Raw genomic sequence first — 13,079 nt, 5'->3', positions numbered from 1 at the left:
AGCATCTCATTCAGAAAAATCCATCAGACTTTCTGCATGCTTATGAAACAATAGCAGGATACTTGACAATAGTTAATGTTCAACATATATAAATTCAAAGCAATTTATATGATGATAATCAAATATGTATATGTATATTTCTAGTCTCCTGTGATCCAGACGAGCCTGTAAAGTCTGATTCTGATGTCAAACCTGAGGAGAGATTCTCATCAAACCCTTCATCATGAAAAAAAATTGGTTACCATTGTGATGAAGACGTGAGCTTGTGGTTAGGTTGTGAGTAGCTGTTGTGCACACACACGTTCATGATCGTTTGAGAGGGGTAGAACTGATGACTGCATGTAGACTGTGTAAATGATGAACTAGGGGTGGAACAGTACGTATTCGTATTGAACCGAAACGGACGGGCGTCACGGTTCGGTGCATGAATATACACAGAGAATACACGGTATAAAAATAAATAAAACTCGCGTGCAAATTAACTTATGTAATGCGGTACTACTGTTACATACATTGCAATGCTGCAATGTGTTGTGTACGTGAGTGTGTGTGTGTGTGTGTGTGTGTGTGTGTGTGTGTGTGAGAGAGAGAGAGGCGTGGGCGCGATTGAACAGTGGAAACATAAAAACATACTCCGTCATTTTGTTCATACAGGACATCATTCAAGTTACACATTCTACATTGATTAAAAAAGTTAGATAAATGTTTTTATATATTGCAGAACAGAATGCAGAAAAAGAGAAACATTATCTTAAAATCGTTTCGCCACCTGAGGTTATAACTAGCTTCCATACAAGGACGCCCAATAATAGCAAGATATTAGCTTCGCGTTTCCCAGTGAGCATAAACAACGCGGCGGCGTAAACAAATTTAGTCAAAGTTGTCAATAGCCTATAAATTAACATTCAAATTCATAACAAATAGTGGATGAAAACAAACATTCACACAAATTGTCGCCCTACTGTGAATTTGCTTGATCATTTACAATAGAGATTGATCGCTAGCTGCTAGAAACATACATGTTGTATTCACCAAAGTTAACGCTGACTGCATAGTTCTAGCTAATTACGTCCTTGTGTTGGTTTGGCGAACATGAACGTCAGTTTAGAAAGAAATATGGATTTACCTGTTCTGCAAAAACAGAGCAACTGAATGTCGGATTGGGAGCCCTTCTGCCGGCGGAGTTCTCGCCACCTTTTGAAGGTTTTTCCGATGTAAATTCGGGACTTCGCGCGTTCCTTATCCTTGTCCCTCTTCTTTGCAATTTGTTCATCGGAACGTCGTCTCTCTGGTCGTGTGTCGGCCATAATTCAAACTTCCCTCTTCAGGCTACTCTCTCCTCCACACCCCCTTCATGTGTACGCGCACTAACCCCGCACATTATTTTAATTACATTAATTAATCACATTACATTAATTCTGACCAATAGAAGTGCAGTTATGGAAATACGTTCAATACACATCTGGCCAACGAGTGTTGTGGATATTGTCACATGACTGCATTTTGGTTCGTTTCATCAACTGATTTGGACCAGAGCGATCAGTGTGGTGTGAAAAAAAAAGTAACCAAAACGCCTGAAAAAATGCTACAAAGTATCATTTTTCGCCCTTGGTCCAGACCAAATCAGCTACAGATGTGAAAGCACCCTGAGACATGCACAATAAAAAAAAATTGCCTTCTGCATTTTTGTTTTGCTTTTCCCTCCATTATACCGAACTTGTACCGAACAGTGATGTCTGAACCGAATCGTGACTTCTGTGTACCGTTCCACCCCTATGATGAACTAGCTCTAAAAGTCATTTATTTTATTTATATAAATATTAATAGCCAATGCAACACTTGTTCATTTGCTAAATGGGACTTAGGGACTGTTATTTTTTTATTTAAAAGTTGTATCAGCGATTTCAGGCTCAAACATAAATTATCACATTCATCTAATCATTCCTAACGATCCGCTAGCTCCCCGCCCCATAAGCAGGCCGTCAAAAAAACGCGTCTCTGTTTTGCGCGTGTGCAGCCGTGCATGAGCTCAAAACCTCACAACACCCACCCCCTGTCGGTGATTGGTTGGAACACTATTTATTTTGGTTTTGAGTGATTGGTGAAACCAATTGTTTTTGTGTGCAGATCTCAGAGCCTAGGCTGCCTACAGAGACGCGTTTTTTTTGCGGCCTGCTTATGGGGATACGGATCGTTAGGAAAGATTAGATGAATGTGATCATTTATGTTTTGGGCCTTTTTTGGGCCTGAAATCGCTGATACAACCTTTAAGGGGCTACCAGAGGACTTTTGAGATCTGTAGTCAAAATAGACTTGACCCTCCCTTCGCCAGCAATATTTTTTTCTATGACCCTCCAAAATGATTGTGATAAAAGGCATGACCCTCCCCGATAATTTGATTACTTCTGTACTGGTTCTTGGTTGGCAAAGATGTTCAGATATCCATTGTTTGTTGATGTTGTTGTTGTTGATGATGATGCCCGTTTCACACATACTCCGTTTGCAGTGCTTTTGACCTTGGATTGTGGATTCAATAAAAACTACCTTGGAATGTTCAACCTTTGTGTCTCAGAGCAGTTCGTAACAATATTCATGAGCACTTTTCTGTAGTTGTACCCTCACTCGGTCATATTTACACCTTAAGGAACTAACATGTACCATTTCGGGAAAAATAAGGTACACATTTGTTTCTAAATGTCAAAAAGTTCATGTCTGTACCATTTAATCAAGTGAGATGTTTGGCTAACTGAGTTTAATCCAGGTGCAACTTCTGGTACACTGATCATGTTACGACTTGCCTCTTTCTTGCACTTTGACAGGGGAGAGTGACGGGTGGTGTGTGTGTGTGTGTGCTTCATACGCTACATCTCGATCTGACTTTTTGGGTGCTTTCACGGGGGAGGCAACATTATAGATTAAAGTAGCCACTTCAAGCACTTGTAACTAGAGATCACACCAGTTTCAGTTTGGATCAGCCTCTTATGAAGACTTCAGATGATCATAATTCTGAATCAACACATAATTATCTATATAGGCTACTGTAATCATCATCAGGATCAGTTCATGAAATCATTGCATTAATGAGATCATTGTTTCTGCCTAAATAATTGTGACATTAACTGTAACTGCATGACGGTATTATGGGGTGTGACGAGACACTTATCTCACGAGAACGAGACGACATGAGATTTTTGCACAATATTTTATAGAAATCCTCAGTGACAAAATTCATGACTGGAAAAATAGTTTTGAACATTTTGAAATGTTTTTTAACTTATCTTATAATGAATGTCATTTCAGTTCTACTTTAGACGACAATATACAAGCACTGTAAAAGGTTTTGCCACAAATTCAAGTTACTGTAGGCTACATGAATTATGAGCTTCCAGAACTTCTGATTGAGGCTGTGTGTGTGTGTGTGTGTCCTTATTAAACTCCTTTCCACAAATTGAACACAGAAATAAAAACAGTATAAATAACAAAAATAAATAACCGTGTTTTCTTAGTCTTATTAAGTGAAAACAATAAGTGCAGCCATGATCAAAGTACAAAACATTTCTGGAAATACTATTGTTTGCTATTTTATATATATATATATAGTAATAGTATTCAGTAAATATGAATAACATTCTGATGAATATGAATAGTAGTTCAAATAATATTGCCGGCCCCGACGTAACCTTTCAACGTGATGCAGGAGCAACTTTTGCGAAGTATTCTGATTAATTATTTAGTCATTTTGCCTCCACGTCCCCCCGATTGCCCGCGAGCTTCTCCTCCTGTCCATACAGTAATCTCTCTACTGTGTGACAGAGTCGCGTGTTTATGACGCAATCGTTAGCCTATTTTCACAAAAATTGTTTCTACGGGGCCATACCGTAACATACAAGGTAATGGAGCCTTTTATACATTTTTGTATTTCTTTAGAAATAATGGACAAATGGAGTCTTTAAACGCCTCAGATGTAAAGTTATTCGCTAAAATGAATGGGAGTCAATGGAATGCTAACAGCAGGTGGGGGTCTGCTAATCAATGGCAGCGCCGGGAAGCTTCAGTTTATGGCTGATAGATTATCCCCCTGATTGTAACATGTCTGTTTGCCTGTTGCTCGGTTATGACACACTGAAGCGCCTGTGATATTCTCCTGCTCAAGCACGACACTTAGTGGAGAGAAGCAGTAATTACAGCATTACAATATGGACAGTCACAGACTGAATTGAATTCTCATTCCTCAAAACCAGTAAAACTGGTTTCTGCCTAAATTTAAATTAATTTTGTAGACAAACATATATATACAAACAAATATATATGTTTTGTCTGGTATCCAAAACCAGTCAATCCTGTGAACAGCGAGTGTTTTCTGATAACTATAAATAACTAATCTTCTATCATCCAGTGAGTTCGACTGAGAAAGCCAGGAAGAGCAGAAGCAGGAGCCGAAGTGATGTTAAAAATAAGTTGGTTTGTTGAATAATCTTAGTTGCGCATGTTTCGTCTGACCAGGACAAATTCAACAAGTGTTATAATACCAAAGCACAAGAAAAGGAAAAACAAAACACTGCTTGACAACTTTATCGACTGCACAGTTAATTTTTTTTATTTTATGTAGACATTCATTTCTTAGTACATGTAACTGTATTTTCATCCAGACTAGCATTTTCACTTAAGTTATTTTGTTGGTTGTCATGTTTGCTAGTTCCCCCAGCGATGTTCTCTCAGACGGCCACACTGTTGGGGATTCGGTCTGGAGACAGATACCAGTACGGCACTTTCAGATTCTCATTTCGGCTCTTGATGATCTTGGTCACTTCAGCTAATTTCTTGCGGAAAGTCTTGGCGGCTTCCATGACCAGTTGTTCAGTGAAGTACATATCTGGATACTCGCCTAGAAACAGCTGGAGAAGATTTGCACAAATCAAAACAACATTTCAACGAATTTGTAGGAAGCAAGTTTATGCAAACTAGTTCTGAAGAATCAGTCAAACCTCGTTGTCCTGGAATTGACTGAGGGCCCAAACTATTCCTAGAATCCAAGAGGAACGCCCGCGGTCCGGCAGACTCTCCATGATGTACTCCATATCCACCTGGCCCTTCTGATCGGGAGGGGGCTTCCGCATGGTGGAAGGGCTGTTGGGGATCCAGGAGAACCAGTCGAACTGGAACACAGGACAGACATACAGACAGATATAAGCATATATATATATATATATGGTTTATATTCATCCTGAAGAGTGTGTAAACGCACCTGTCCAAAGTTGACTGCAGCGTGTTGTGCTGAAGCTGTGAAAATCACAACGGTCAGGAACTCAACCAACTGCTCCAGAGTGTTCAGGGAATCCGGGAACTCTGTGAACATTGGCTACAGGTTTAGCACACGCATGCCTTTAGGAGTGGTGTAAACACTGCATATGCTAGCATGCAAACATGTTACATCCCAGGGTGTAATTGACCGTTCGCAAAGACCTACAATGGTCAATACACCATTTTTCAATTTTTCATTGCCAACTCATGTCTGGTTTGTTTTTCTGATAAAAATGGCAATTCGACCTTAAGATTGATCAGATTGCCCATCAATCAAACTCCCTAGAAAAAGTGAATTACTTTTTATGTGGAATGTTTTCTCCTGACCAGACGTTAGCAAGTGTGCCAGTGTTGCATGTTAATCTTATTGTACAACATAGTTCACTGAAGACTTGTTACTTAGTTTTGTTAAGTTCACTGACACTTGAGGGATTTAAATTTGAAACGGTTATCAATTTGATTGTTATTTTGGAAGCAGTGGGAAGACGTAAAAGTCCCTCAAAGTCAGAACTTCTGTTTGTTATTTTGGCCTGGTCCCCTCCTGGAGTCTATTTAAAGCTTCCCTTTTTGTACTTTGAATATACCAAATAAACTTTAATTTGTAATGTTTTTTTTGTAATGCTGGGACAGGAGAGCTTTTTTTCCCCTCCATGAATTCCCCTGTTACGCCCTCCCCAGACTGGGAAGGCATGTGAGAATTGGGGGCTCGTCCGGGACTTCTCTCAGGGTCATTGAGACGGTAACGCACTCACACATTAACATTCTAGTTAAATGATCCTGTACTCACCACAATTCTTCAGACCAGAGAAGCAAACATCCTGAACAAATGCTTGAATCTCCTTGTCTTTCTGAACCATCTCATCACTGCCATAGCAGATCTTCACCACGTCAGAAACAAAACTGGAAGATCAAGTTAAATGAATCAGCAAACGTTAAAAAAAAACCAAAAAAAAAAAAACCTTGGTGTCAAATGCTTTAATTTGTTCTTTTTTTAATTCTCACCATTAGCATTTAAACTAGGGATGTAAAAAAAAAAAAAAACACCACGTTTTTAAGCCTTGCCAATTAAAACATTGAAGTGCAAGAAAACACGAAAGAGAACATGCGCGCTAAAAGCTTTGTGCGTGAATACTAAATTGAGTTCTTTCATGTCTTGTGCTTGAATGGACAAATTCACACAAAATTATCAAAATGGCCATCTTAGCGAGTATCCCAGTAAACAGTCTGTTATGTCTTGAACGTAAACAGTCGAGAAAAGACAGCACGTGTACAGTATCAGTATATTGATCCATGCATTATATCTTAAAGTGACAGCAGCCTAATATATTTCTGCTGGTGTCTGTGTTATTAATGTTAATCAAACAAGAAAATAAGGGGAAAATCCTCTTGGCTGAATAACTTTAAGGATTCATCACATATACATATAATTTGTTCTTATTTTATTACCGGATGTTTGCCTTTAATAATGTTTGAAATTTATATTTAGGCTAGTAGTTTTAGCTGTGGCATCACAACTGGAATGGAGAATGGTGAAATTTCACTGGTCTCTAAAATTTGTGTCATAACCTTATTACAATACAAGCACATAACGAAACCGTGACCCTAGAACCGAACCGGGAGGAATTCAAACCCCTAATTTGAACATCTGTAAATTATGGATTTTATCAAGTACCTTCTGATTGCCTTCCAGACCATCATGCCGTCGTCTCTGTAGTAGTAGTTGGGCAGATCTTCCACTCCTCGAGCTTTCATGGCCTCAGGGAAGCACATGGACTTATAGGTTAAAGTCTTCATGGCCTTTTGAATCACTTCCACAATTGCTGTTCCACCAGTGGCAAGAGCCTTTGAAACACAAGGACACTAGTGAATCTTTGAGTCTCAGACTACAATTTTGTAGACACTTCTTTAGAGAAGTGCAGAGAAATCTACAAAACGGGAGTCAGAGCTAGATGAGAAGATCAAGTCAAAGACGGGTTAAGAGTCTTCTGACCTCAAAGTCATGAGAAAGAACCAGGAATAAACATGAAAAGAAACTGTTCAAAAGGAACTTTATCCAGGGTTCAAGATACCTTATCAAAGATCCCATCTTTAGAGATGAGTTTCTCTCGAGCCGCAGTGTTGATGGCAATGGTGAAACGGACATGAGGGATCAGCAACTGTGAGGAGAACATAAAGGCTGCAATGATTGGCTGCAAGACGACGGCCTTCAGTAAAGCAGTAAGCCATGAGTTTCAAAATCTACCTTGTACACTGGATGGACGGCAGCGAGCTGTCTGTACATGGCTATGGCAAAAACCTCAGATGTCAGATGTGTCCTGAGAAAGTGTGAGACCAGCTGGTGTACATTAAAGTCGGAGGATTTCACCCACATCTTGGCTAGCATCCAGTCGTAGCGACCATCGCTCGGGAGAAAGACAGTGTTCACCCCAGCAGGAGTGTGACGACTGAGCTGTTCCAGATCAAGTAAACCAACAGAATATTTGGTAAACTCCAAATGCTAACTTTAATTTGAAATAATACTTCACTAAATGATTTCTGCAGGCACCTGAATAGCGATCGGCATGATTTCATTCTGGCTGTTCTTGTACAGAAGGCAGAAGGGAGCAGACAAATACTGCTGGGTGTTCGGGTCGGTGGCATTGGCTGGCACTCCCTCCAGGATCGCATAGTCTGCGATGTAGACGTTTCCCTCCTGTAATAGAGGCGTTTAGAGTGAAAATCTCATTCATTCGCATCCAGAATTGACCACTGCAACTGTCCAGTCTACACCACTGAGGACCAAGCATTATCTCCTGACCTTTAACTCCTCCTGTAGTGTGAGACCTCGATCCAGAGAGCCTTTCACCATCTCCTGCGTGACTGCGAACCCGTCTGGAAGATTGGTGCACTTCCTGATCATCACAGGATTGCAGCCGTTTAAGAACTGATAGCCAAACATGAAGTCCTCTTCCCAGTTCTCCATCACATATTCTGTCAGAGGGAATAATGCCAGTGATTTTAGGGGAATGCAAACAATGTGCGTCTCAGCCTGTTTATTTGATTTTTTTCCCCACACCAAGTTGGACAGCTCATTTTTGTATTAGAAAAAATAAATAAAAGAAACTGTTCAAACCTGACACAGTGTTCTTGATTGTCATAAATATTTCTTGAAAATCTTCAATATCTGTCCAAGATGACTGGAACAAGCTCTTCAGTTTGTTAAGATGAAGATTTTTGATCCTGAAAGAGATCACACCAGGAAAAACACATCAGCTGAATGCTCATTATCAGATTTTCTGGTTCAGTTTCAGCTTCACTTATTTCTCAATTTATTTTGGGATATTCCCTGGTTAAAGAGTTCACCCAAAAATCATTTACTCATGTTGCAAACATGTTTAGTTCATTTAATGTTTAGTTTTTATGTTTAGTTTAGTTCATTTAAGCATTTAGTTCAGTTGAACTATATATTTTGAAGAATGTTGGGATGGGATGAATGCAAACTGTGTAACCTACGCTTCATCGAAGTTTTCGTCGAAGTCCACAGCTTTGTCAGCTTCAAACTGAACGTCCAGAGGGAGTTCACTGCTCGAGTTGGCATCTATGCTCATGGGGAAACCAGGCTGCCACTCCTTCCACCTTCAAGAAGAGGTAACATTCATCTTTCAGTGAGTTATATTTGGTGTCACAAAGTATAAGTGAAATTATGGTTTAAGTGTGTTCAGCATTTTAAACTAAAACATCTGGGGGAAAATAGAGACAGCATTTACACCATAGAATATTGTCCGGGATTGTAACGTGTCCTCAAACCTGAACAGTTGTTTCCTGGATTCCAGTTCCATGCGTCTGTGATCATTTAGCAAACCGGTTTTATCCTCGTGAGACAATCGAGCTAAAGGAACACACATAAATTACAGTATTTGTGACGTGTTTGATTCAGGACTGGATAGTGATGAGAGTCGGGATAGGACTCACCCATGCCATCTCGAAGAACCACTGCCTTTTCGTTCGCGATCCAGCGATAACAGGGGAAGTCGAAGCGATCTCCGGAGGGAGACGTCACACTGATGACTCGACAGTACCACTGATCATCGAGCAAGTTCTTCTTCTCAAGCTTCACCAGCACGATGTCTCCCAGCTTCTCCTTCACATGGACGTCGATGGGCATCACCTTTAACGACAGCTTCTGTTAGACACAACCAGAGCCTTTGCAATTCGGTGGCCCGATTCAAGAGCAACTGAGGGCCCTTCTGTTATGAGGCCCGTTTCCAGTAAAACTGGTGAATCAGGCCTCGACTGCAGTGGCGGCGCCAGGGGGGAGCTAGGTGGTGCTGTAGCTCCCCCTATAATAGCCATAGCACCTGCCCAGCACCCCCAAGAAATGTCTGTAATTTTTTTATATTTATATTTTAATGTCATGTTTGAATAGTCTTTTTCATGTTGTTAAAAATAGGAATTAAATAATCATTTAAAAATCGCGAGCGGACGCGCGCGGGCGGGCACGGGCGCGGTCGCCATGAGCGCTGAGCGAGCAGGAACGAGTAACGTAAAGTGAGTTGTCGTCGAAAAAGATGGATAAAGCAAAAAAGCTGTCGGGGACTAAAAATAGAAAAAGAAAGAGGAAAAGGAGATGGCATGTCAATTGATGTGACAGCAGCTACTGTAAATAAGTGGATTATTTACAGCAACAGGTAGGATTTAAAGTGTGACGTCCAGGCATGTAGGCTACTTGCCATCGGTACTACCGGGAGATTCCCGGTGGGCCGACGTGCTTTTTGGGCCGATACATCTCATACTTTTTTTTTTTTTGTCTTAACGGCCCATAAAACTAGTACATCGGCGGCCCATTCGTTTTGTTTTGCTTAATTGGCGGCGCATGGGTTAGTGCCGGTGTAATGCATTGGTTAAAAAAAGTCAGCATTAGTTTTTTTTTTTCTGACACCCCATGAAACACGTAGCTCAGCGGCCCATTGGTTCTTTTCTTGATTGACACTGGGCTGGCCCAATCACATCTTTAATGTGAAGTATAGAAATATACTCTTTCAAATATATAAATTAGTACAAAATTAATTATGGAAGTTTCCTTTATTTTTCAGTGCATTTACAATATATGGCTATTACTATCATGGGATTAATATTATAACTATTATTATGTAGTAGTGTAATGTAGACACTGTAACTAAAAGAGGTTTGAATTTTTCTTTGTTTAATTTGCACACTGAATATGGGTTGGAGCTTTTAATTTTTAACTCTCAAAGTGCACCAGATTGATGATTGCCAAAATTGTTGCTGCATACCCCTCTGGGTAGTTGCGTCCCTGTTTATATCCCTTGCGTTTAATACTTTTACATATATATATACAGTATATATATATATATATATACACACTACTTATAGTCGCAGAACGAGTACAGTTAATGCGGGCATGTACGCATGTGTATACTTTCATTATGGTGTTGTTCATGATGGCGTTTCATTATGGTGGTCCAATGCGACCTCCAAAATGAAACGCCCCAAAATTCAAAGCACCTTCTTTTAAGTGTTGAGCATCCCCATAGCACCTGCAACAGAAAATCTCTGGAGCCGCCACTGCTCGACTGGACATCACAGGGTACAGTATGTGCAAACATTAAAGTGTAATTAGGGAAAACTAATCAAATACCACACAATGCACACACAATTTTCACTGCAGTCAGGATTATGGCAAGCCATTTTAGCTTAAATTGTACCCAGCGTTACTTGTCGTAATTGCATTTTTACTAGTAAGGATTCAATTAGAGAGCTCTACAATTCAATTCTTACTAGTAGAAATTACAATTAGCTCTACAAATGAATTTACATCTCCATTGACTTCCATTCATTTTTAATTACGGAGCTCTACAATTGAATTGTTACTAGTAAGAATGCAATTGCAGAGCTCTTTAATTCAATTACAGAGCTACGCAATTATACATGCATTTAATCCATTTTTTTACTAGTACAAAATTAATTAGAGAGCTCTCTAATTTTAATTGTTACTAGTAATGATTGAATTGTAGAGCATCTCTAATTGTAATTCTTACTAGTAACAATTCAATTGTAGAGCTCCATAAATAAAAGTGAATGGAAGTCAATGGAGACATATGACTAGTAAAAATTAATTTGTAGAGCTCTCTAACTGGAATTGTTACTAGTAAGAATTGAATTAGAGAGCTCAGTAATTGTAATTCTTACTAGCAATAATTGAAAGAGAGCTCTCTAATTGTAATTGCTACTAGTAAGAATAGAATTGTAGAGCTCTCTAATTGAATTCTTACTATAAAATGCAATTACGACAAGTAACGCTGGGTACAATTTAAGCTAAAACAGCTTGCCATACAGGATGCCCCTAGTTAATCTCATTAGGTTTTTTGTTATACAATAGTTTCTCTTTATGAAACATTATGAAAGCTGGTTTCCACCTCTGAAAAAAAAAAAAAAGTTTGTGATCTTTTTTTGTATCTCACATTTGACTTCTCAGATTTGCGAGAAAAACATGCAATTGCAAGAAAAAAAAAAAAAAGTCAGAATTGTGAGTTATGAAGTCCAATTCAGAGGGGGAAACTGCTTTTTCCTCAGAATTGTGAGTTAATATCATGCATTTCTGACTTTTTTTAAAACTATAAGATCACACAATTCTGAGAAAAAGAATAGCAAGATAAAAAGGTCGCAGTTATCTTTTTAGTTGTTATACCTTGTTATACTTGGGCAGAAACAAGCTTCCATACATTTTCAAACATAATGTTAAATTGGATTATCTGTCAGAGTGCTTTATATTGCTGGGAATAAACTGGACAAGTGAAGAAATATGTGGAAGCTTTGGTAGGGAAAAGTAGGGTTACAGAGATGCAGTTTGGAGAAACTTTAAATAGTCATACTAGAGACTGAGATTTCTCACTTTTTTGTGAGGAAACAAAAAAGGATTTAATGATCTGATAAGTGATAAACTATTTTCTATGTTATATTTAATAACATATACGCGCGTCAAGAAAAACAAAAATCTTACCGTTCCTCTTGCAAAACGTTGAAAGAAGGACTTGTCCAGCAGAGTCTGATCACTGCATCTCTCCGAGCCGATCAGCGTCAGGTGAACATGATCTAATGTCCCAGCGAACTCCTGTTTTCCAGTGCTGACAGAGACTGTGTACGTGAACATTGTGCTCGGATGGGAAGACGAGTACACCTGACCCTCACACCTGTGGCTTTTTAAAGTTTAATTAAGTTTCTGCCCTTTGTATTGGGGTGTGGTCTATCAATCTAGCTTGTGATGATACTTGTGGTCTTTATCATGAGATTCAGGTGTTGCGAGATTTTCGTTTTCAGTGGGCTTACATGAATATCCATGCGCGGAACTGAGAATCAAGCTCCTTGTTACACAGCAGGATTAATGGATTATTAAAAAAAAAAAAAAAAAGGGTACAGTACATGGTTGACTAAAACATTTCAAACATTTAGTTCATTAAAATTTAAATTTTGAATTAATACAATGGAGATTATTTAAAAAAAAAATAGAAACTCAAAATAGTATGTTATCTGAACCACATTAGTTAATTTGACAAAAGATAAGAAAGTTGTGATAAATCAGGAATATATATATATATATATAGCCTATATATTTTTACAGTAGGCTATAATCGTTTTTTCGTAATCGTTTGTAAAAGAAAATATTAGTTAGCACGTTTTGCGCAGTTGTCTCTTTCCTGGATGATTGCAGGCATTCACTTTGTGTAAAGTTAGAATAAAGCACAGCAAACCCAACTCGTAGGACTACATTGATTTAATTT

At 38.9% G+C, this 13,079-nt stretch overlaps 1 protein-coding gene across 1 annotated transcript; it reads right to left on the bottom strand.

The window, feature by feature from the left end:
* Positions 1 to 4,656: 4,656 nt before the first annotated feature.
* On the bottom strand, positions 4,657 to 12,471 carry LOC307174586 (polyunsaturated fatty acid 5-lipoxygenase-like). Its single transcript, XM_079898502.1, has 14 exons — positions 12,302 to 12,471; positions 9,253 to 9,448; positions 9,088 to 9,169; positions 8,794 to 8,916; positions 8,414 to 8,520; positions 8,099 to 8,271; positions 7,847 to 7,993; positions 7,544 to 7,750; positions 7,371 to 7,457; positions 6,974 to 7,143; positions 6,089 to 6,201; positions 5,246 to 5,346; positions 4,986 to 5,156; positions 4,657 to 4,895 (listed from the first exon to the last, which is right to left on the bottom strand). Exons 1-14 carry the CDS (start codon positions 12,449 to 12,451, stop codon positions 4,716 to 4,718), a joined length of 2,007 nt encoding a protein of 668 aa, XP_079754628.1. The 5' UTR covers positions 12,452 to 12,471; the 3' UTR covers positions 4,657 to 4,715.
* Between the last annotated feature and the right edge of the window lie 608 nt (positions 12,472 to 13,079).

The sequence above is a fragment of the Squalius cephalus genome, assembly GCF_949319135.1.
Source record: "Squalius cephalus genome assembly, chromosome: 17".
NCBI classification, from domain to species: Eukaryota; Metazoa; Chordata; class Actinopteri; order Cypriniformes; family Leuciscidae; genus Squalius; species Squalius cephalus.
Note: the sequence above shows the minus strand (reverse complement) of the source record. Positions and strands in the feature narration are given on the sequence as shown.